This window comes from Taeniopygia guttata, chromosome 15 (assembly GCF_048771995.1).
Source record: "Taeniopygia guttata chromosome 15, bTaeGut7.mat, whole genome shotgun sequence".
In the NCBI taxonomy this organism is placed as follows: Eukaryota; Metazoa; Chordata; class Aves; order Passeriformes; family Estrildidae; genus Taeniopygia; species Taeniopygia guttata.
This window is the reverse complement of record NC_133040.1, coordinates 6,663,151-6,684,708: the sequence shown is the minus strand read 5'-3', so window position 1 is coordinate 6,684,708 and position 21,558 is coordinate 6,663,151. Positions and strand designations below refer to the sequence as shown.

The following is a 21,558-nucleotide window of genomic DNA, read 5'->3' as shown; positions in this document are numbered from 1 at the left end:
AAAAACCCCACATGAATCTGGCCTTGCATTCAGTGTGCAGGTGGTACTTGCCCTTGTAGAGGAGCAACGTTTCCTGTGGTGGGAATTCTCACATCTCTTTTCAGTACTCTCCAGTGTGTGAAGTTGACATGGTCACACTGTGCTCAGGGCGGGTTAGGTTTGTGCTCAACTTTTCTTTTTACTCTGAGCAATAGCCTTTTATGCTCTACATTGCTCTGCTTGCTCCAGGCCCCTTAAGGAAGGATTTAGAACCTGTTTTTGTTGTGTCTATAACTAAGGGCTCTGCTGGACAGTGTCAGCCACAATTTCCAGCATACCTGTCTTGCAAAGAAAGTGGCAGCAAAAGATACTTCCTCTGACAGAGTAAATAACACAGGTCATGGTTTTTTAAGAGCCAGAGAGACCAGAGATGTTTTTCAAATGTATTCTTTCTTTGCTGCATAGTTTACATGGGGATTTCTCAACCTAATGCCATTTTGGATTCTTAAAAGGAAAATGTCACTTACTTTTGCTAAATTGTGTGAAGTTCTAGCTTGCTGGAGAGCGATGCCTCTGAAATTCTTCCTCTTGAAATGCAGCAAAGGATGTAAACAGGAATACTCCTGGATGCTGCTGTTCCTTCTTTATTCTCTGTTCCTTCCCCTGTTGTTTCAAACCCATAATTTTAGAGGCTATTCTTTTCAACAGTGTATTAAGTAAACAACCTTAATCTAGATGCATTGACAGTTTTGCTTTGCTTTTCCCTCATCTTTGAAGATGCCTGTAGCAGTGAAGCAGGAAGAAGGCGTAATAGAATTTAATATTTGACATACTTTAAATAGAGAACATCTGCCTTTTCAAAATGAGATATCTCTGAGTAATTTTCCCCTACCTGGTATTCTTTTAGTGTTATACTAAGTCCCTACATAGCATTTATTGCACAAAAGATGTAGCAGATAACAGTTCATTTCAACTTTATAATATCTCAGGAAGCCAAATACCTATCAAGCTAAAACAGTGAAAGTCACCTTGGGGAGAGACTTCCACTTCTTGCTGCTGGCTGGAGCACTGCCAGGTGTTAAAGGGAGCTTGTTGTAAGTGGTTCAAGAGAACTCAGTAAAGCAAATTAGTTGTGTGTGTGTAAAAGTTCACCTTTTTTTTTTTCTTTTTTCAGGCACCTTTTATTTTTATCTTTGAAATGCCAGAAGATTGGAGAGATTTAGGTCACTGTTCCTCATTGAAATTGATGTTATATCATAGCAAACTGTGAAATCAATCTGTATACAAAGTTGTTTAATTTGTAGTCCATCCATTTTCTTTGAGCTTTCCAATACTCAGCAGGTCCAGCTCCCAGCATGATTAACTGCTGTTCCCACTTCTAGCACCTGTGATAAGAAAGTGGTTGTACCAAAACTCTGGGTTGTGCTGGTGCCAGCTACTCCAGGAGACAGTTCTTCAAAACTTTGCAGGAAATTCAGAGGAATTAGGCAACAGAGCCGGAATGGATTTTAACTGAAGTTTAAAGCCCTTTCACAATGTGAAATATTAGGTTTAAAATTGAAGGGGAGAGATTTCAGCTGTTGTTTTGAAAACCTCCAGGGTGAGTTCTTCCACAGCATTTAATAGAAAGGTAATAGCTTCAACCTGCATGGGCTGATAAATTTTTACAGTCCGTGGTTCAAAAATAAGCTCAAAGAAATGTCAGGATGCTCAGATCCTTCTGCGCATTCCTTCTCATCTGGTTCTTGTTTATGACAGTTTCAACAAGATTGTTATCCCTGTCAGCTTTTGTAATGCAGTTAATTTATTTTAAAAAAAATTAGAAGCAAAACAAAACCAACCTCACAAACAAAATGGAGGCAGAGTTATAGATAAGATGACTGCGTCTGACCGTGATAGCCCAGTTCCAATGATACCTTGGAGTCTTTACTCCTACGTATCTGTACAGGGAATAAAGAATTACAAATATCTTGTAAGCATACTCAGCCAGCCTCTTCATAGGGGAAGTACTCTGAAGCTTTCTTCTGCTACTCTTAGATTGAGGGATTTAAACAATGGAGCATCTTTGATTTGTCATTGGGTGAAAAAGCCTTTTCACACAGGTTTTCTTTAGGGATGGAAAGTAAACAGAGGAAGTCAAATTACACTCAAAGTAACTTGTAACTCTACATTTTTTATTAGAGCACATCTCTAATAAAAAATGAGGAATTGATGCTAATAAATTTTTTTTTAAGATTGGGTGCATCTGAAGGATCAGGTGTCTCTCAGATAAGGCAGTCTGTTGGGACTTCGTTTTGGAATAGCTTCATTCTCTCTGGCTAATGCATCAGTATTAAGAAAACCACAAAAATATTGGGAGAAAAGATTACTGTGCTGTCAGCTGCTCTAGGCTGCCTGTGTTCTTTTGAGAAATATAAATGAAACATTCCCTTGAGCAGGATTTCCTGAAATAAACGTGTTTGGTTTGTTGGTTGGATTTGTCTTTTGTTTGGAAACCTTTAATTAAATAGACCTTCTTCTGTGTGCTGGCTAATTGCAGCCAAAAAGCTTCCCTTTATTGTCCTGTCAGCAGCAAAATCTGTTTATCACGTGATAAATCTTCTGTCTCAGTGCCTCTGCCTGACAAATGAGGCATGAGTACAAATACTCCCTCTCTCTCAAAATATAAAATGGCTCTGTTTGATTGCCCCAGTATAACACCTGTAGCATTACTGAATGCTTTTATACTATGAGAAATGCATAATTTAATGCTTGAGTGAAATGTTCCTTTTTATGTGTCTGACCAAGGTGGTTTTGATTGTCCTGGTACTTTGTGTTTGCTGCTGGGTGCACTGTTCAGGAAATAGTGAGAGGTGAAGCTGTGCTAATGCTGTAAACTTCTTTTTACATGTGCTGTGCTGCCTGACACTGTGTGGCTTTTTGATGAGCCACAGCCATTGAAAGTCTGTGCTAGTCTGAAAGACAGGAAAATAAGGCAAAGTAGATATAAATTGCAAACTAATCCCTTGCATTCTGTGTTGGCAATTTAAACTAAAAACACAAATCTCTGTAAATAGTCTGTAGAGTGCCAGAGCATGGTGAAAAACTCACTAAGGGTAGATGGCAGGTCACACATTGTCCAGGAGGTCAGTGATCTGAAATTCTGCTTTGTGGTTTTTGTGTACATGTAGCAGCTGTTGGAGACAGTTGTCCTGGCTGTAACATTTCTGTGGTTGTTACCTTGTGTGTTTACCAATAACATGGAGCAAGTCTTTGATGAAGGTGGACCCGATCCTGCAGGACAAAGTTTATTCTCCTTTTGTGCTGTTGCTGCAGCCAAAAGAGGTGTGTTAGGTACTTCCTGTTGTCTGATCTTAACAGTTTTAGGAAAAACGACACATGACAGATGGAGCAAGCGTGGCAGCTCGTGTCTGAAAAGCAGTGCTTGGGCTTAGATTTTTTTGTATAGTGCTGAAAGAAAGAGCTTTGTGAGGTTATGCAAGGGCACTTCTTGGCATTTAGAAAGCTCCTTCCTTGTTCCTTTCCGAGCATAAGTATCCATTTCTGATTCATCGAATTGCTGACATGTACCTTAATTCCTGTTATTCCCATTACTGGTTCCCAAATTCAAGAACACAAAGGCCCAGCACTTTGCATTCAGTTTTGTCATGGCTTTGCAAAACTTGCATATTTCAGGCCTGAGAAATGTCTTTTTTTTCTGCTCTTAGAAGATCGCTTATGAATATGGTATTTTGAATAAAAGTATTGTTTTTGACTTCAGTAGGCGAACACTGAGCTGTGTTGCTTTGTGTGTATCCACTTCACAAAGAGCTACTGTAAACTCCACCGACTCTTTTTCTCCCTCCTCTCACTGCTGAGTTTATAAAAGCTGTGACAGTGGTCACGCTGACAACTGAGTTCAAAGGAGAAGTATTGTGCACAGGTAACAAGCAAAAACCCCTGTTGGATTGTATGTCATTAAATAAATGTTGAGTTTTTAGTTTCCTTTCTTCCCGTTATTAAAATGTGTGCTTTGAAAAAGGGAGAAAAAACTCAGAGGCATGGAGGGATAGCATCTTTCCTGATGTTTACTTGCTGAGGAAATCCCTTTGTTTCCCTTTGTTTGAGGAAAATTCTTTCAGTTCTGGCTCAAATTAGATACAGAGGTCATGTTGGTACCTGGCTGTGCTGCATTCAGCATCGTGTTGCTGTTAATTACACTGCTGGTGGAGAGGCATTTGTGCTGCTTTCAGTCTTGTAGGATTTCATTACTTCATTATGTTGAAGTATCATTTGCTCACAGATGTGTGTAGGAAAAGAAATTCTGTTTGGGTGAATCTTTTTTCTGCTTGGGGTTTCTGTGTGAAAACATCTGGCTAGAGGACATGTCTGGAGCCACTTCAAGAGATGAACTCTAATTATTTCAATTATTTAGGTTTGCAGCAGCTTGGCTAATCTGTTGCCAACCTAAATATTTAAATTACAGGCTGTAGGTCAAAATATTTATTTGGACTTCAGAGCCACTGAGCAGTCCAGGGATACATGTTATGGTTAGCATTTCCCTTGAATGTAGCATTTCAATCTGAGATTTATATGAAGAAAAGTGTAATTTGTTGATGCTTATTTATGTCTGTAATAGCCTAAAAACCCCAAATACCTTTTACCAATTTTGTGCTCTTCCCCTGGTGTGTGTAAGGCTGTCAGGTAGCTTGATTCTCCCTCTCATCTTTGCAGATGTGCTGTTTTGTTGCTTGGTTGGGCTGAAAGTCAGCACCTACTAGGGTTGGGGTAACTTTATATATGTTAAAGTAATTTTATTTGGGTTAGGGGTACCAAGGGTAGACTGGTATCTACTGGACTTTTTATTCTTCCCAGAAGAGCTTTTGCTGGTCACTCCAGAAGGCAGTACAGAAATTGATGGAGCCCAGATACCAGCCCAAACAGAAGACCCTTTGCTAGTTTGTGAATACAGTGGCTTTTGTCCTGCACTGTCTTAAACAGATTACCAGACCTTTGCCACAAAGGCAGGTGGTTCTTGCAGAGTTTTAAGGACTCTTTGTTCTTACCCTTCAGCAAGAAGTCCTGAGTACAAGAGCCCTCTGGGCATTTACTATTTCCAGTTTTTGCGAATTCTGTTTTGAAATGAAATGTGATCTATGGAAGTAAAGATGATTATGTGTTTGTATACAGATTTTCCTTCAGTGTTTTAAACGAGCTTGTCTAGGATGTTTAGGTAGCTGTAATTGCAAAAGCAATGTGATGTTAGTGTTCATTATTATTTATACAAATTTGCATAAATAATAATGAATATTTGCATTATGCAAATGTGATAGTCACCAAAATAATTACAACTGCTACCTATTGGGCTTGTGTGGTGGTTGGTGGATGTAAGAATACTGTAAAAGAGAAAGCAGGTGTGTTGTCCACAATCTTGAAGCACAAAACTTCTCTCTTCAAGATCATGGTTTCCTAAATATTACTGCCAAATTTGAGCTCCATCAAATTGCGTAGAGGTGCAAACTTGATCCAGATCAGGCAGAAGCATATAACTATTTTTGTTAAACTAGAGAATGTGATGTGGTATTTATGCTGTAGCTGTGGGAGGACAGGCTGTGGCTCCACAACATAATAAAGTCTTCTCTTAGGACAGATGTCTCCTGAAAATATTTTGGAGGAATTGGAAGTGATATAACGACTTTGTGCTGCTTCTGTGTGCTGTCACATGGCTGCAGTGGTTTTGATTTGGTACTAAGAGCCCAGTGTGTATTTTTCAAAGTATTTTTCCACTGTTCATTCCAAAAGCCAATAGGTGAGCTGACTGCTGCGCCGGTGTTACAGGCACAGCACAGTAGTTTGCTCTGTGGTGCTCGCTCCGTGTTCTCACCGCATTATGCAGCAAGGAGAGCACTAACACATTTCCTCACTGCTTCCTGCCAGGTTACCAAGATGGTCAAGACAGTCACCACGAGGACGGTGCGGCAGGTGCCGCTGGGGCCCGACGGGCTCCCTGCCATGGACGGCTCCTCGCCCATGGGCAGCTACACAGACTCCATCGACAGGAGGTACCTGAAGAACGGGGAGCGCTTCATCACCCCCCAGGCCTCGTCCACCCTGACCCGCTCCTACAACAGCTACAATGAGTCGTATCCCGAGAGCCACGAGGGCCAATACCGCCCCTACATCGGCCACGACGGCTACGGAGACCTCTCGGACAGCTACGGCAGCTTGTCCCGGGGCGTCGGCTACCGGCCCCGCTACGCCTACGTGCCCGGGGGCACCTACCGGCCCGACGATGGCAGCTTCACCCTGCCCAGCAGGAGGGAGAACTACGGCCCCGTTGCCCAGCCTCAGGTGCCAGTGGGCAGCAGCGTTGACCTGAACCGCTCTCAGCCCGAGCGCTTCCAGCCGGAGCCCTACGGACTGGAAGATGACAACCGCAGCCTCGGAGTAGACGATGAAGGGTATGAACTGGATCCCGATTACTCCACTGTGAACAGGAGGACGTCTGCAGGTGTGCCAGAGAGAGGAAGGCCTCACAAAGGAAGGTAAAACCCGTTTGTTTTTCATGGTGCTGCTCTGCAGCTTTTGCTTATTTGATCGTATACATTCAAATTCTCTGATCTGGTACAGTCTGGAATTACTTGACAGAAAACACACATGAAATATGGAAGAGAGGGAGAGGTGGGGCCCAAGAACCCTTTCAGTGATTTTGGGCTGCTTAGTTCAGGTTGAATTTAGAGAGAAAGATGACCTTGTACAAGAAGGCTAAGTTGCTTTTTTTCCGTCTTCATAAAAAAGAGTTGTGAATGCACTGTGTTGTCCTAGAGCCATCCCTCACTAGCAAGGTGAAAAGAGGAATTTGTGATCTGAGACTCCTGACAGGTCTGGTTGTGTGCACATCTGCCAAACAAAAGGTTTGAACAGCTGTTTGGGGTTGCAGATGAGCTGATCCCTGGTGGTGAAGGGGTGCCAAGCTGTCTTGATAGGTGTGACAGCCTCTGCCCAGATCCTGTGCTAAGCACACACCCTCAGCTGTCTGACCAGGTTATGCTGAACCTCACAGATCTTAAAGACTAGATCATTCTTTTTGCCCTGTGCCTGTAGGGGAGAAAAGGGTATCTGTGTTGGATTTAAAATGACCAGTTACAAATTACTTCTGGTTCAGCTCAGTTTCTAAGAAATGTTCTATTTTATGCCATGTTTTCTGGTATTAGTTGTTCAAGCTGTGTTCACAGCTCTTGCATTTGAGAAAAAAACCCAACAACCCCCAAGCTTGGGAAAAGAGTCCTGTTACTCAGCTGAAAGTCATCTTGTACAGACCTGAAAAACTAGTAATACTTTGTTTTCTAAGGGGTGTACAAATTTTACATGTGCCCGCTTGAAGTTATAGCCTCATGATTCATGTTTTGATATGGATTTAGTTCTCCTTCTTTTCCTTGTAATTTAGAATAGTTTCCAGAGCTATAAAGAGTCTGGATTCACCTGCCTCTGTGTACAGACAGTCTTTAGACTTAACATTTCTGACCTCGGGCTTTGCTGCCTCAGCAGCAGTTGTCGGTGGGATTTGTGCTGTCCTTTTGTTCTCTCCGAGTCGTCCTCCTTGGAGATGTTATGTCATTCATGCTTTTCTGGCTCTATTTTCCCTCCCTGCTCTGGAAGTTCATTCCAAAACTAGAATCCAACACTTCCAAATTGTCATCTATATTTGTGAGAGGGAAAAATAAAAAGATAAAAATGCAATTAAAAGGTGTCAAGGCATATCTCCCAGAACACCCTGCAAGTCCCTTGTGACATCTTTGATTTTGCAGGCTTACCCAGCAGTGGGATCATATTCCTGTTTTGTGGGGCTGAAGGAAATATCTGCACCCAGTGGGTGCCAGAATCCTGATCAGTCTATCAGACTTGGATTAGCACTTCCCAAAACTAAGCAAGTTTACAGTTCTTGCTAAAAGAAGTCAGGCATCAACGCTTCTACATTTTTATTAACATTTTTCAAACTGTATGCAAAATGAATAATTAAATATATTCTTAGAAGCTACCCATTTGCATTTTAAAATTTGGTAGTTTTATTAAACATCCCTTTGATTTATTGTTCCTTGCAGTTTGGATAGAACCACTTCATAATTTTTCTTCTACATTTCTTTTGTTATGAGGTTTTTTCCATATTTAATGTGATCAAGAGGCTTTGACAAATAATTAGCCTGACTGTGGCAGCAAACTTTAGCTGTTGAGAACATAAGAAGATTGTATGAGGGCCTCTTCATAAGCAGTTACTTTTTGACATTTCAAAGAAATACTTGAACAATTCAATAAACCTGCATTTTAGATGTGCTACTGATCTGCAAGAAAATAAAGACTACAAGTATTGCTTTGTACTAGATGAGGGTAATTGCCAATTTATTATTCCTCTCTAGTTTTTTAAAATTTTTATTTCTGTGAAAATGATTAAGTGAATGTGATTAATTGATGTCACTTTTGATTTCGGAAAGTTTGTATGTGTAGAGCAGGTTTAACAACAACTCTTTTGGGTGCTGTTCTATGTCACACCGACTTTCAGAACAGAATTCCTCCACTGATGACTCACTGAGCCTTTGTCTCATGTTTTACTTCATTAGGGAGTAATTTAAAGGTAAAATAAGAGTCCTTACTGTCAGTTCCTGTTCTGAGAGGGCTTGATGGAGGTTTCTCATTGGAAGCTGTGCTAGTGAGTCTGATTCCCTGTGTGATGAGGAGGCAGCCCAGCTTTGTCTGGAGGGAATCCTAGGCAGGGGGATTGCAAGTACAGGTTGTTCTTTCCAGCTCTTGCCTGCTCCATTTGATCACAGAGATAAATACCTATTTTTGCTTTTCTTCTGTCATCACCAGCTTAATTTTAAGCTACTTATATTTCATTTTAAATTGGGGAAAAATGTGCCTCCTCACAAACATCTCCAAATCCAGATAAATGCACAAAGGCAAATGCTGCCTCTGTTGGCTCATCATTGTTTGTGGCTGGGCTTTCTTGTTTTCCTTCATACTGAGACCCTCCTCATGTAAGATTCATCACTTTCTGCAAGAGCACCTGGCAATTCTTGTTCTTCCCCTCAGCTTATGCTCTGATTTGGTGTAAGTCAGGTTGTATAATAAATTTGGGTTAGAGAAAAGCATTTGGGGTGTATAGTATTGAAGTAATGTTATTCAAGTTTACTTAGGAAGGCATTTACACATCTTTAATTGAGTTTGTGCTCTTTTTTCCTTCATTTGGTAGGTTGCCTTTATTATACTAGGTGGTTTATTACAGTTTTTAAAAACATCTAATTGTATTGTGTGCTGGATGTTTTATATACAGTCCTTTTTGCAGGAGAAGCAGGAAGTACTGAATAGTTTTATTCACAAAAAATGCCCCTACTACTATTTGAATATTTCTTAATCATTAAATTGAAATTAACACAGGCTGGAAAGAAATGACAGGTCTTACTGATTTAAATAACTTCTGTTCACCTTTTTCTTGTGTCAGTGGTGATTTGTTTCCAGAGTGGACCACTGTAGCCTGTACCTGCATGAGCATTCATGGGACCTCTTTTTTCCCTAAGAGCTCTGGAGCAGCTATTGCCAGGGTTACTATTCCAGACTGTATGGGGTATAAATTTTTAATGTTGACTAAATCAACAACAAAAGTTTTTTACTGTTAAATTATCTATGCCAGAAGCCTGATTTAAGACACTGAGAATGTATTTGGTGGTCACTTCACAGTCCAAATTATTATTACCAGGAAATGAGCCAGATTTCAGATTAAATACATTAAATACCTTTACCAGTGGGTCTGTCTTGCTGCTGTTGTGTACAGACAGTGAGAGAACTGGTAACACCGTACATGTCAGCCTCATTCTTCTGGTGTTTTTTTTTCAGTACAGAATATAAAGGCTTGTAATTGTAGATAAAACTTCCAGTCAGCACTTTTCACTATGTTCACTCTTTCCAAGTGTATATGGGCAGCATTAGGATGTTGTCTAGTTCAGGCCAGGAGTTTATGGACATGCCTGGGCAGAACAGGGTGAGGCTGGCCACGTGGTCAGTTTGACTAACATTTGGGTTTTTTCTGAGTGTCTTCCTTAGTGTGAATTCAGTTTGATAATATTCTGGTTGCAGAAGGTGACGAATGGCAGAGTTTGATGTGGCAGGAGGCAACCCAAGTCAGCTCATCCATTGGCAGTTCTTAGGTGTTTCCAGTTAAGGGGATTTTGGTGTTTAAGCCATATGGCCATAACTCGGGCTTGTCTCAGCAGAGGATTCACTCCAGTTTTGAATCCCCTTGTGTATCCTATCAGGGAACAGAGCCTGGCAGAAGTAGAATCTCATTCTGCAAAGTCTTTACATCTCCTCTACAATGTTTGCCACAAAGTTTCCTGCTGAAATCCCAAGCCTTTCTGGTCTTTTATCCAAAGCAGACACCAGCTGCAAACTGTAATGAATGTAACACTTGTAGAAGTTGTTGAGGATTAAATGTTTAAATCCTTCACCTGTTTATTCAAATATGCCTGTGTTGAAGCCATAAGGAAGATGATAAATCCACAAGCTCTCCCAATTTTTAACTATGCTAGAATGTGTTTTGATCAATTCCTTGAGACAGGTGATTAGTGGGACCTGTGGCATCCTGAAAACTCTGCTGCCTTGCTACAAACAGACAGAAGGCAAGATGCTTGCAGTCAGCAACTCTGGCATAGCACCAGAGCTCTTCAGTCCTGAGAGTAAAGAGCTCTTGGTCTCCTGAGAGCAGTATCTGTGGAAGCTCTTGTGAGTCCTGTTCTGTATCAACTGGCTTTTGCTTCCCAGCCTAGTTGCTCCAGTGATGTGGATGGGAAAAATAACATTTGACCTTGCACTGGTTCGACTCAGAAAGAGGATTTCTTTACTCACACAGTGTGTAAATATGTTGGTGATCAGGGTGTGTTTAATGCCCTGATAGATTCTTGCTTTTGACTTTCTCGCTCTGCCAGTCTGGTCTTCCAGCCCTCTGTTAAAGGAGAGGTGCTGGGGCTTATGCCACTCCTGAGCAGTTGTTCTGATGCAGTTGTTATGATCCTCTGCAGAGGATCTGTTTTGGTAAATTACTTTCCTGTTGTTTTTTTTAACCTTTCCTAGCGTTGATCACTGTATTTAGTCATGTGAATCTGAAGTAGTGTGATACTTGCCTTGGCTGAGCTTTCTTATATACCTCTTAGTTTCATACAGGATCTCAGAGTTTCTACATAATGATTTGGGGTCTTCAGGGGTTAAGTGTGCAGGTGTTTTCTTTGCTGCCAGGTACAGTCATTGAGTTATGTCGCTGGTGCTTTAGCAGTGGCTCTCGACCCTGTTTCATCCCCAGAGGAATGTTGGATCTGGCCTGTGTGGCCTTGTTCCAGCAATTGTGGGTTTTTGTTTTTATCCTCTTCTCTACTGATTGTTGAGAAATGCTGTCTCGTTTTAAGTCAGGGTTGTGATCTTACTTGTTTTTTCTTTTTTAATGATTAATTATGGACTTCAAGTATTTTCATTCATATTTAATAAGTAGTGATTGACAATTAAAATTAGTACTGTTGGCACTAGACTTATGTGGTACTCTCTTGTAATGACACTGTTGCAATTTGAAGTCCTAACTCTAAAGTTTTCTTTTGAAAAATGTAATGAGGCCAAGGAGCTTTATGTGGCAAAGGAAAGAGGATACAACGTGAGGAAAATAGTCCCATCTCTGTGGTTCTGTTTGGAAGGCTTTGTGGAAATAAAGCAAACAAACTTCATCCCAAGACAGTAATTATCTTTGTGTAGTTGCACGGATGAGGAGGAGAGAGAAACTTAATTGTGCAGGTGTAATTGAGGTGGTGCACAGTTATCTTGTGGGCAGCTCACACAACTGAGATGTTCTGAATTGTGAGTTACCAAGTCAAGCAAGGAACAGCTGTGCAATTATTAAAATTAATCTGCTGCTTTTATGAAGTGAAAAAGAATTTAGCATGAGGATGAGTTTGAGAAATGAGAATTTGTTGTAGTTTTAATGCTGGTTATCACAAATTTGCATTTGTAAAAACCAGATTTTGAGGAGTAGCTAAGGGGTTTTGTTATTCCTTCTGCCCCGTGTGCATTCACAGAAGTAAATTGTTTCAGTGTTGTTGCTTTCTGCTTGGAGTGATGGAAGCAGCTTTGTTCTGTAACAGAAAACATGACTGTCCAGAGAGTGTAAATTACTGTGTAGAGCAACTGCTGAATTATACATATACAGATAACTGCATCCATAAAAGGATTTCTTCAGATTCATTCTGAGTTTTGGATACTTGCCCATTTTTATCCTTTCATTCAGTTTATGGTTTAGAACAGCAATTAAAGCAACGTAAAGTCAGGAGAGGCACTTTTAACATTAAAAACGTTAATTGTACAAGACTAAGTTCAGTCTCCACCTCCGGTTGCTCTTCTCCTCAGAGCCCAGTTTAATTATCAGTCCCTTTGGGATGACAGCAAGTTCCGTTTTCTTCCTAATAGCCTATACTTCAGCATGACAGCAGAAATGGTTCAATAACATCACTCAGTGCTTTAGATGAAAGATTTTAAGAAACATTTTGTGGCAATTAGCACCACTTGCTTGACTTGAGCTAACTGCAATACTGAGACAGTAGCAAACCTGTCCAGGAAAAAGCTGTAAAGCAAAAGGCTGCTGCTGGTTTGAAAAAAAAATATATAAGAGGGTGGTTTATGGCAATATCAATTAAGAGTATTGTTTAGAGTGTGCTTGTCTGAGCATCAACATGGAAATGTAGTGGAACTTGTCAGATTTGCTGAAATACATCTGTGGTCCCTGCCCAGGCCTTGAATGCCTTTAATTAGAGTTTTGGTTTGTTGCAGAAGTAGGAGCATTAATGAAGATCAGTGTTTCCTACTAAATGTAATCCAGCTCTGTTGTAATTGCTTTGCTAAGTGACCAAAATCAAAGCAATCTGTTTGATGGTTTGCAGTTCCTGTCATCATTTCATTGCTAGCCAAACAAACATTGTGCTGGAGTCCCATCACTGCTGGGAACTCAACTATGGTTAATTTTCAAGTTACTCCAAATAAACAATTAGAAACTGTAAATATGCTGCCCCAGTGACATTTGTGATATTAAAATGTGTGCTTGTGGCTGAAATCTCCATATTGACTCAGAGTTACTAGTCCTTAAACTTGCTTTTTTCTTTTTTTCCCTTTCTTTCTCTTGGGACCATTGCTTCTCCCAGGGGCTACGATGACCCCATTGAGACGGAGATGGTTGAGGAGAGGATCCCGTACCTGCACGGCGGCTACGCGGCGCCGCTGGCGCAGCCGGAGCGGGGCAGCATGGCCAGCATCGACCGGCTGGGGAAGCGCTCGCCCTCCATCGACAGCATCCGCAAGGACCCGCGCTGGAGGGACCCCGACCTGCCCGAGGTCATCGCCATGCTCAGCCACCCCATCGACCCCGTCAAGTCCAACGCCGCGGCCTACCTGCAGCACCTGTGCTACGAGAACGACAAAATCAAAAAGGACGTCCGGCACCTCAAGGGCATCCCGATCCTGGTGGGCCTGCTGGATCACCCAAAGCCCGAGGTCCATCGGAAGGCCTGCGGGGCTCTCAGAAACATCTCCTACGGGAAGGATAATGAAAACAAAGTGGCGATAAAGAACTGCGATGGGATCCCTGCATTGATCAGGCTGTTGCGAAAAACAAACGACATGGAAGTCAGAGAGCTAATTACAGGTCAGTGTCTGATTTCGTTAATGGATTAGTCTTTAGAACAGTTCTTTCAGCTTCAGGAACAAGAATTTCTGGAAATTACAGCACTGAAGGAGAATTTAGATCACTGGCTGCAGCTGTTCTGTAGCTGCACCACGTTTGTGGGGTGAGAGCCTGACACGTGCCCGTCAGGAGGGGATCGAGATTGTCTCTGTGGGTGTGTGTGGTGCACTTGGGATTCCCTGGATGCTGCTCCTTGGGTAGCAGGCAGTAGCATGTGCTTGGGGGACTGAAGCTGAAATGAGTTGCAGCATCTTCATTGACAGGTAATTTGTAGTGCACGTGCCCTCAGCATGTTGCAGTCATGAGGTATGATATGCTGAGCTAAATCTTTCCTTGTTAATCTCTTATAAAAAAATCCTGCTGCCATGTCCTCACTCCCTCATATTTAGAGAATAGTCAGTCTCATCAGGAACACTTCCAGCCTGGTGCTCAGGACTCTGAGGCTGCATATAAAGTTGCAGCACTTCTGGGCTGGAAGACTCAGATTTTAGGGAGCATAGGGTCTGCTTTTGTTTGTTGCAGAGGTTGGAAAAGGGAGAATTACATTTCGGGTTACTGAGTTCATGCACATTTTGCAGGGAGTTTTCAAATACAGCTCCATTATTTAACCTGTTTTTATTTGAACTTAGTTTTGGGCATCATCCAAAAAGAGCAATAAATTATGTGCCAAGTTTCAAAGTTCAGCCATTAAGTGGGAAAGGGTAGCAAAGTATGTCAGCTCTTAAAGTAAGGACAAGATACTTCAGTCTCCCATAAATCATGAGGAGTGAAATGGATTTCCCTTTCTCTTCTCAGAAGCCGCAGGGGATGTTTGGATGGAGACCAGAGCATTTCCAATTAATTTCTGTGCCAGAACAGAATTTTTCGTGTGAGGATGTAAATGGGTCCAGGGCTGAAAGTGTTTAGCTGCCTTATCAAGGTTGGCTTGTGCAGGTAGACCCTATTGCAAACATTGATTAAGCCATTAGGGGTAAACATCATAATTCTGTAATTTCCTCAAAAATTATAGTAGCTCTCTTTAGGTTTTTACTGGTAATCATAATTCTCTGAGATGAGCAGTGGCCTTGGGTGTTCCATCTGTTCTTCCATGGCCATTACAGGCTATTTAGCAAACTAGTTCTAAATGTACAGTGTTGAAACCAGCAGGGATATTTTTCCAGCCTTTTTCCAGTGAGCTGGCAAAGGAGAGCTGTCTGTTTTGTCAGAGAACCTCTGAGTAGCACGTGCTGGTTGTGCTTGGAGAGCTGTCTGTGCTCTGCCTCAACATGGAAACTCTGCAGGTGGTATTTTTACTCCATTTGTTGCACTCATTTAATGTGATGGCACACTTTATTTTTTTTTAATAAAGACTATCTATTTATCTACTGTTCTAGTTTAATCAACACTTATTTTTGGAGTGCTGAGAAGCAATAAATTTATTTCCTTAGATTCAAGAAAGTAGAAGCCAGTCTATAATTTACTCTGAAGGAATATCATTATAGTGCTAGGTGGTAATCAGTCATTTCAGAGATGGCAAAAGCAAACTGGATGTTTTTCCTTTTCACTGTAAACAGGAATTGTTTTGATTTCCCAATGCTTAATTAGCTTTAGAGTTCACATGCACTTTATTTGGCAGTAGTTTTTTCCAATTAAATGTAGTATTTTTATTCCACCTTGGCTTTTGTTACTTAGAGCTCTTTATTTCCCCTTGCTCAAAAACACCAGGAATATGAAGGGCATTAACCTAAACAGATGTCCAGTAACAGATGATGTGTATTTAATCTCCACCTAACCAGGAATACTTTCATTCCCCTTCTAAAATGATATCACCAGATCCGGTGTGAGACATTCAAGCATCAGCACAGAAAAGAAGAATATTCCAGCAATGCCTCTGTGACTGCTGCTGCTGTACTTGCAGTCTGTGTTCAAAGCGCTGGCTGATAATGTGGAATTGTCCATTTGTAAAATGAGCTGCAAAAGTCAGCAGAGAGAAACAAGAGCCAGCTTGAAGTGCAAAGGGAGCATTCAGGCAGGGCTGCTACGACAGGACTGTGTTCTGCAGCCTCAGAAATCCAGATCACAATTCCAGTGTTCTCCTGGTAGCGATCACAACTTTCTATCTGGATGCTTTGCCCTAGTGATAAACCGAGGCCTATCTTTGCCATGAAAATTTTTCAATGAGTCTGGAATGAAATGTCTGGGGACTTCATCAGCAATGCATTAGGAAAAAGGGAAAAAAAAAGAAAACAGAAAAAAAAAATAAACAGCATACAGCATTTGTGTTTATTTCTTTTAACAGGCTCCAAATTCAAGTTTGGTATGACACATTGATTTTTTTTTTTTTTCCTACAGTTTAATCTTTCTTTAACTCAATACTGGCTACTTTAAAAAAGCTCAGTAGTAATCACCAGCTGGCCATCCAAGCTAAGGACAAATGATAAAATAATCCTACTTTCCAAAGAGATTCAAGTAATTTAAAGAAGTTTAAATAATTCAGTTGTCTGAATCCAAGAGCAGTTCTAGCTTGAAGTTTTGTTTCTCTGGCTGTGGAATACTGCCTGCCTGCAGGACAGGAGGTACCAGGTACCACACAGTAGCACACCCTGTTTGAATCAGGGCTTTCAGGCAAAAGAGACCCTGGTTCCCATCTAATGGGAGAGTCAGTCCTTGAGAGCTCCATGCCTTCTCCTTTGCTTGTTCTGATGCAGCAGCCACAGCTGGGTCTGGTCAGTGTGTTACTGGAGCCACGCCAGTGAGTTACAAACACCCAAGAGGTGGATGCAGCATCGAGGGAGAAATCAGATGTGTGGCATCAGTGCTGAACGAGTGAGTCTGGCTGTGCTGGGAGTGTGTTCCCTTGAGCACTTCCCAGGGTACACATTTGGAGAAATCAGACAACTGTTTTGACATGAAATTTTGGAAGCAGGCAGAGTGTACTGATAGACCACTGCTGCCAGATTAAGCCAGTCTGTAGATTTTTTTCTTACAGATAGTGGTGGTTTTAGCAGAATTTGGAAAACTTCTTTGACTTAGTGCCATCGCTGTTTTACCAGGTGTTCTTGACATATCTGCACTTGACAAACAGCACTAAACATGATGGTCCCTCAAGGTCAGGGATCTGTGAAGTGTGCAAAAACTGCCTTCTAAACTCAAAGATACATTCATAAAATACCACAAATCTCACTTCTCTTTTTTTCTGGAATGTGGAGTTACAAAATGTTTCTTAGCTACTGCACTGGGAAAAGCTTGAGTTAAGTGTTAGAGTGTCCATAAGTAAATCAGGAGTAGAGTTGTGTTGAGAAATACTTCATAAAATTCTTCCTTCATTTATTGCTAGGCTTGTAGCTGTACTGCTGTACTCTCAGTGGATCATTTTCTTCAGAAAAAGAGAGAAATAAGGATTAAGCTGATAAGGAATTAAATCTGTTCTGATTGGGAAAGCTACAAAAGTTTTATCTTGAGTGATAAGGTTTTTGTGGAGGAAATGTTCCCATCAGATATGCAAGACCAAAATTCTATTACATTCTTTGAAAAGCAATCAGAAATTGGTAGCTTTAATGAATAATTTTGTTCTTTGTGAGAACGTTGGAGTAATTTTGTTGTTTAATGACATTGCACTGATTTTAAGTGGTGCAGGACGTGATTCTTCAAATTGGTTATAATTGAAAAATGATTGACCTTCAAAATTCTCTGCAGATGAAATATTTTGATCTTATGCTCAAACAGCAACTTGCAGATAAATCAGCTGGCTCAGAACTCCCATCTCCTGGGCACTGATGTGTGCTGAGGTCCTGGATTCCTCTTTGGAGAAGTACCCTGCTCTCTTCAGCTTGCTGATCTCAGTTGAGCTTTCTCCTTCCATTTGCTATTCAGGGTTCTCAGAAGAAGGTCCTTGTCCATGGTGTGTTCTGTCACACACCAGCTCAGTTGGTGCTCAACTTGACCACTGCTGAAAGGAGCACAGCTCCAATCTTCAGGACTTTGATACAAAGAAGCCTATCAAACAAATGCCCCCCGGACCAACACGCAACAAGAATTCCTCAGGGAATATATTGCAGTGTGCTTATATTTCCAAGTGACAAACTATCTGGTATGGACCACAGAAAAGGAATTAAACAGCTTCTAGTTTCTTGGTGATGTTGGATTTTTTTGAAATAAAAGCTTGTAGTTATTTTCCCTGCTTAGTATGTTGAAAAATCAGGGCTGATGGTTGAAGCTACAAGTACATAAGTACATTACTCACAATATTTATGAATAAAAAATTGCTAGTCATCATGTTCATCTTCTGAAGAGCAATATTTCATCTTTCTGTAATCCTAAAACTCATGCAGTCTGTGGTTAAGGACAAGACTTGTAGTGAAAGTGCATGGAAAATATAGGTAACTTCATTCACCTTGCACTGCTGGGCTAGTGACATGATTTCTCCTGAGTGCTGTTCATTTCAATTGATTAGAGTTTTAAAAACAGTGTTTCCAGCTTGTTGAAACATTAGTGTGTTAGGCCAACAGTAACAGGGAGTGATATTTAAGATGGATGTCAAATTTACAGCAATTTTTCCCTCTGATTTTTTTCTGTACTGCTAAATGCTACAGGTGGATCTGAATTTGTCCCCTTAACCTAAAGTCTGTCACTATCGGTGACCTTTCCATAGAATTTATTTGCTCTAGAGCAAAAAGGATGCTGGGATTTAGAGGTCTTTGTTTCATAATTTTGAATAAGAAAAATGTACTGTCAATGTGTTTATTTTCTATATCCTTTCTTGTGAAATATTATCCCCATGAAAATATGAAGTCAGTGTTCAACCTGAAGTTTTTTCTCTGTCTTTGGAACCACAGGACTCCCTCACATCTATTTATTTTGTGCTACATTTATTTTAAGTGCTGTGCATTTTCCCTCACTAAATGCTGTTCAGAAGAGGGGTTCTTCTGGATTTCCTTATGCAACTATCAAGGATAATATTAGAGATTTAAGTGCTTTGACCTTTTGAATAATTTGAAGAGTTTGCATTAATTTTTTTAATAGTAAGGCTGTCTTTTATTCTTCTTCTGTTTGTTGTTTTGTATGAAAGATTGTAGAGATGGGAGGCAGGTGAGAAATTGAAAGCTTGTAAAATGCTGGGGGGGCTTTTGTCAAAGAGGGTGGGGGAAAGGTTCTGTGTAATCCCGGTTCCCTTTGTCTGGTAGTCAGTCACAGAGATTTACAATCAAATTGTGTTTGCCCTAAAGAGTTCATTGCATAAGATACAGCCAGCCCCTTAATAAAAATTCTATGTATGTAGAGGAGCTGCTTCCATAGGGGCAGGTGGTTCTCTTGGTCAGGGTGGGCTTACAGCATTAAAGCTGGTGGTAGATGGGCAGGTTGCTGCTGCAATCCAGTTGGAACTCTATTGAATCCACAGATGCATTTAGTCTCTTGAAATAACCTCTGGTGAATGAGACTATAGGAAGAGTTCGGAGGTGGTGGTTTTATTTTACATGCTGTGGTTGAAGTTATTGAAGTCTAGACACAAATCTCTAAGTCTTGAAACGAGCAAAAGGTTTTAGCATTGGAAAACTTTTAATTCAATCCTGTAATACTAGAGCTCTTGCAAATTTTGAAGGTATTCTTGACTTTTTACTCCTTGTTCTTCTTAAGCAGTAAAATTTGCCTTTGTAGTTTCACTCGAGAGGTAACAGGTTACATCACTGTTCCAGAAAAGATTGAAAGGGGCTGAAACAAAAGGTTGCACTTCTGTTGTTCTGTTGTGTTTTTTAAATGTATATAAAATGAAGTAGAGATTTACAGTTTGCACTGTAATCTGCACAAGTCCATAGTGGTTGTAACACAGGGAGCCTCGGGTTGATATTCCATCAGTTTAGGAAAAATTCCTTGTGTGTTTTGGAGGATCTGGGTTTTCTGTTTGGGCTGTCTGAAAATTTTGCTGGAACTCGCACTTTTCCTTGGAGACCAAAAGCGTGTGTCTGGCTCCCTCCAAGTGTTGTTACTGACAGTTCTCAGATGGTACCAGGCTGAGTCTGTGCAGAAATTCTCTCTGAAGTGAGCATTCTGTTTTAGTCCTACTCTTATGAGTAATAACTATCAGGACACTGTTACAGGTCTGCTGGGAGGCTGTATCACTTACCTAACACTGGGTATTTTGCAGCTATAACGCTGTTGTTCTGTTACTCGGTTTTGATGTTTGACTTCTGTTTACTTTGGCTCATAATTGAGTTAAAAATGAAAAGACAGTGGAGTTCTGGTTTCCAGCTTCTTCAAGAAATCATATGTTTATGGCACCAGGAGATTTGAACACAGATATTGCTTGTGACAGGAAAATGAGAAAATAAATAATAGAAAGGAGACTTGAATGAAATATTATCTTGTGCAGAAGATAAGCATAAGATCAGTGATCCTCCAGAAATTCCTCTCTCCTAGGACTTGCTCAATATACTTTGCTTCACTGGATGAATTTTTACTTTTTGAGGCATAGTTAGACTTGAAAGTGTAACACAGTTTGTATACAGCAGAAAAATTCTATTAATTTCCAGTAGTACATCACTTTTATGTACTCTATGTAGGGCTTAATGAGTTCAACAATATCCATGTCTTGATAAAAGTGCTTCCATGCTTTGTTGAAGAAGCTGTGGGATTTTCCCTAAGCTGGTTCTGGTCTGGCATCTCATCAAGTTGCTTCGCCTTCTTGTTTAGTTTTATGATTTAACATTCAAGCGCTTCCCTGTGAATCCTGTGATTCTATTTACCCTTCAGATTTAATATAGTTGTTATACGCTGGTTATTTAATAATCCCCTGCAGGCACCCTGTGGAATTTATCCTCCTACGAGCCCCTGAAGATGGTCATCATCAACCACGGTCTGCAGACGCTGACCAACGAGGTGATCATCCCGCACTCGGGCTGGGAGAGCGAGCCCAACGAGGACTCGAAGCCGCGCGACGCCGAGTGGACCACGGTCTTCAAGAACACCTCTGGCTGCTTGCGGTAAGGCTCAGCTGTGGGTTTTTTCCCCATCGTTCCTTGGGGTTCTTAGTGAAGAATTTGAGCTACTGACTATTTAGGATTCTAAATGTTCCTTCTAAAATTCCTTGCAAAGGAGCCTTTTCTGGTTTCATACTGTGTTTGCAATTCTGAAAGCACCTTGAGAGTGGGACAGTTCATGCTAAAAGCTGGAATCAGGAGGAGCCCTGATGCAGTCTGAAGAACCAGTGTTCTCTAAACTCAGTGGGTCTCATTTTGCTTTTCTTTTGAGAAAAAATACTTACTCTCAGTTTAGATTCTTCAGCTTTGTGAAGAAATCAGTTAGTTTGAATAAAACTAAAAAAGATTTGTCACTATTCCTTCTCTTGCTTTTAAATGTATTCCTGTCAAATTTCTACTGATTAATGCATCTTCAGAAGTTGGTTCATTTCTGTTTCTGGGCTTGTGGTCTCTAAATTGGAATAACTATTCCCTCGAGTAACTTCACAAATGAAGAAAGTAATGAAAAGTGTTCTGGAAGGGCCCATTACTGAAATTATTTGCAGTCCCACTGGAAGTCCTTTAAGCAGACTCCAGACATCATAGGTTTTTACTTACTAGTGTCTCATTTCTAAGGGTGTTCTGCAAGAGGAAATTAGTCATGGTGAAGGAATAAAAGGATTATCTCAATGAATATGAGATTTTCCAGTAAGTATAGACAATAAATTAGTCATTAGTAGACTAGCCTAACCCACATCATAAAATTTTATTAGTATGTGGATCCACTTGAACTTCTGTACTCCAGGGTATCTCTTGGTTTGTTGATTGATTGAGGTTGGGGATTTTGTTTGGGTTTTTTTTTTGTTTTTTTATTTTATTTTATTTTTAAAGTAAAGCACTGGTTTT

The 21,558-nt window shown here is 40.7% G+C and overlaps 1 protein-coding gene across 39 annotated transcripts in view; it reads left to right on the top strand.

Moving 5' to 3' along the window:
* ARVCF (ARVCF delta catenin family member) overlaps positions 1-21,558 on the top strand; it is a 245,958-nt gene that overhangs the window by 161,478 nt on the left and 62,922 nt on the right. For all 39 annotated transcript variants that reach the window (XM_072936289.1, XM_072936282.1, XM_072936285.1 and 36 more), the window contains 3 exons: positions 5,896-6,503; positions 13,182-13,681; positions 20,493-20,676. In XM_072936289.1, coding sequence (XP_072792390.1) covers positions 5,896-6,503; positions 13,182-13,681; positions 20,493-20,676 — 1,292 coding nt within the window. The remainder of the gene's footprint in view (positions 1-5,895; positions 6,504-13,181; positions 13,682-20,492; positions 20,677-21,558) is intronic.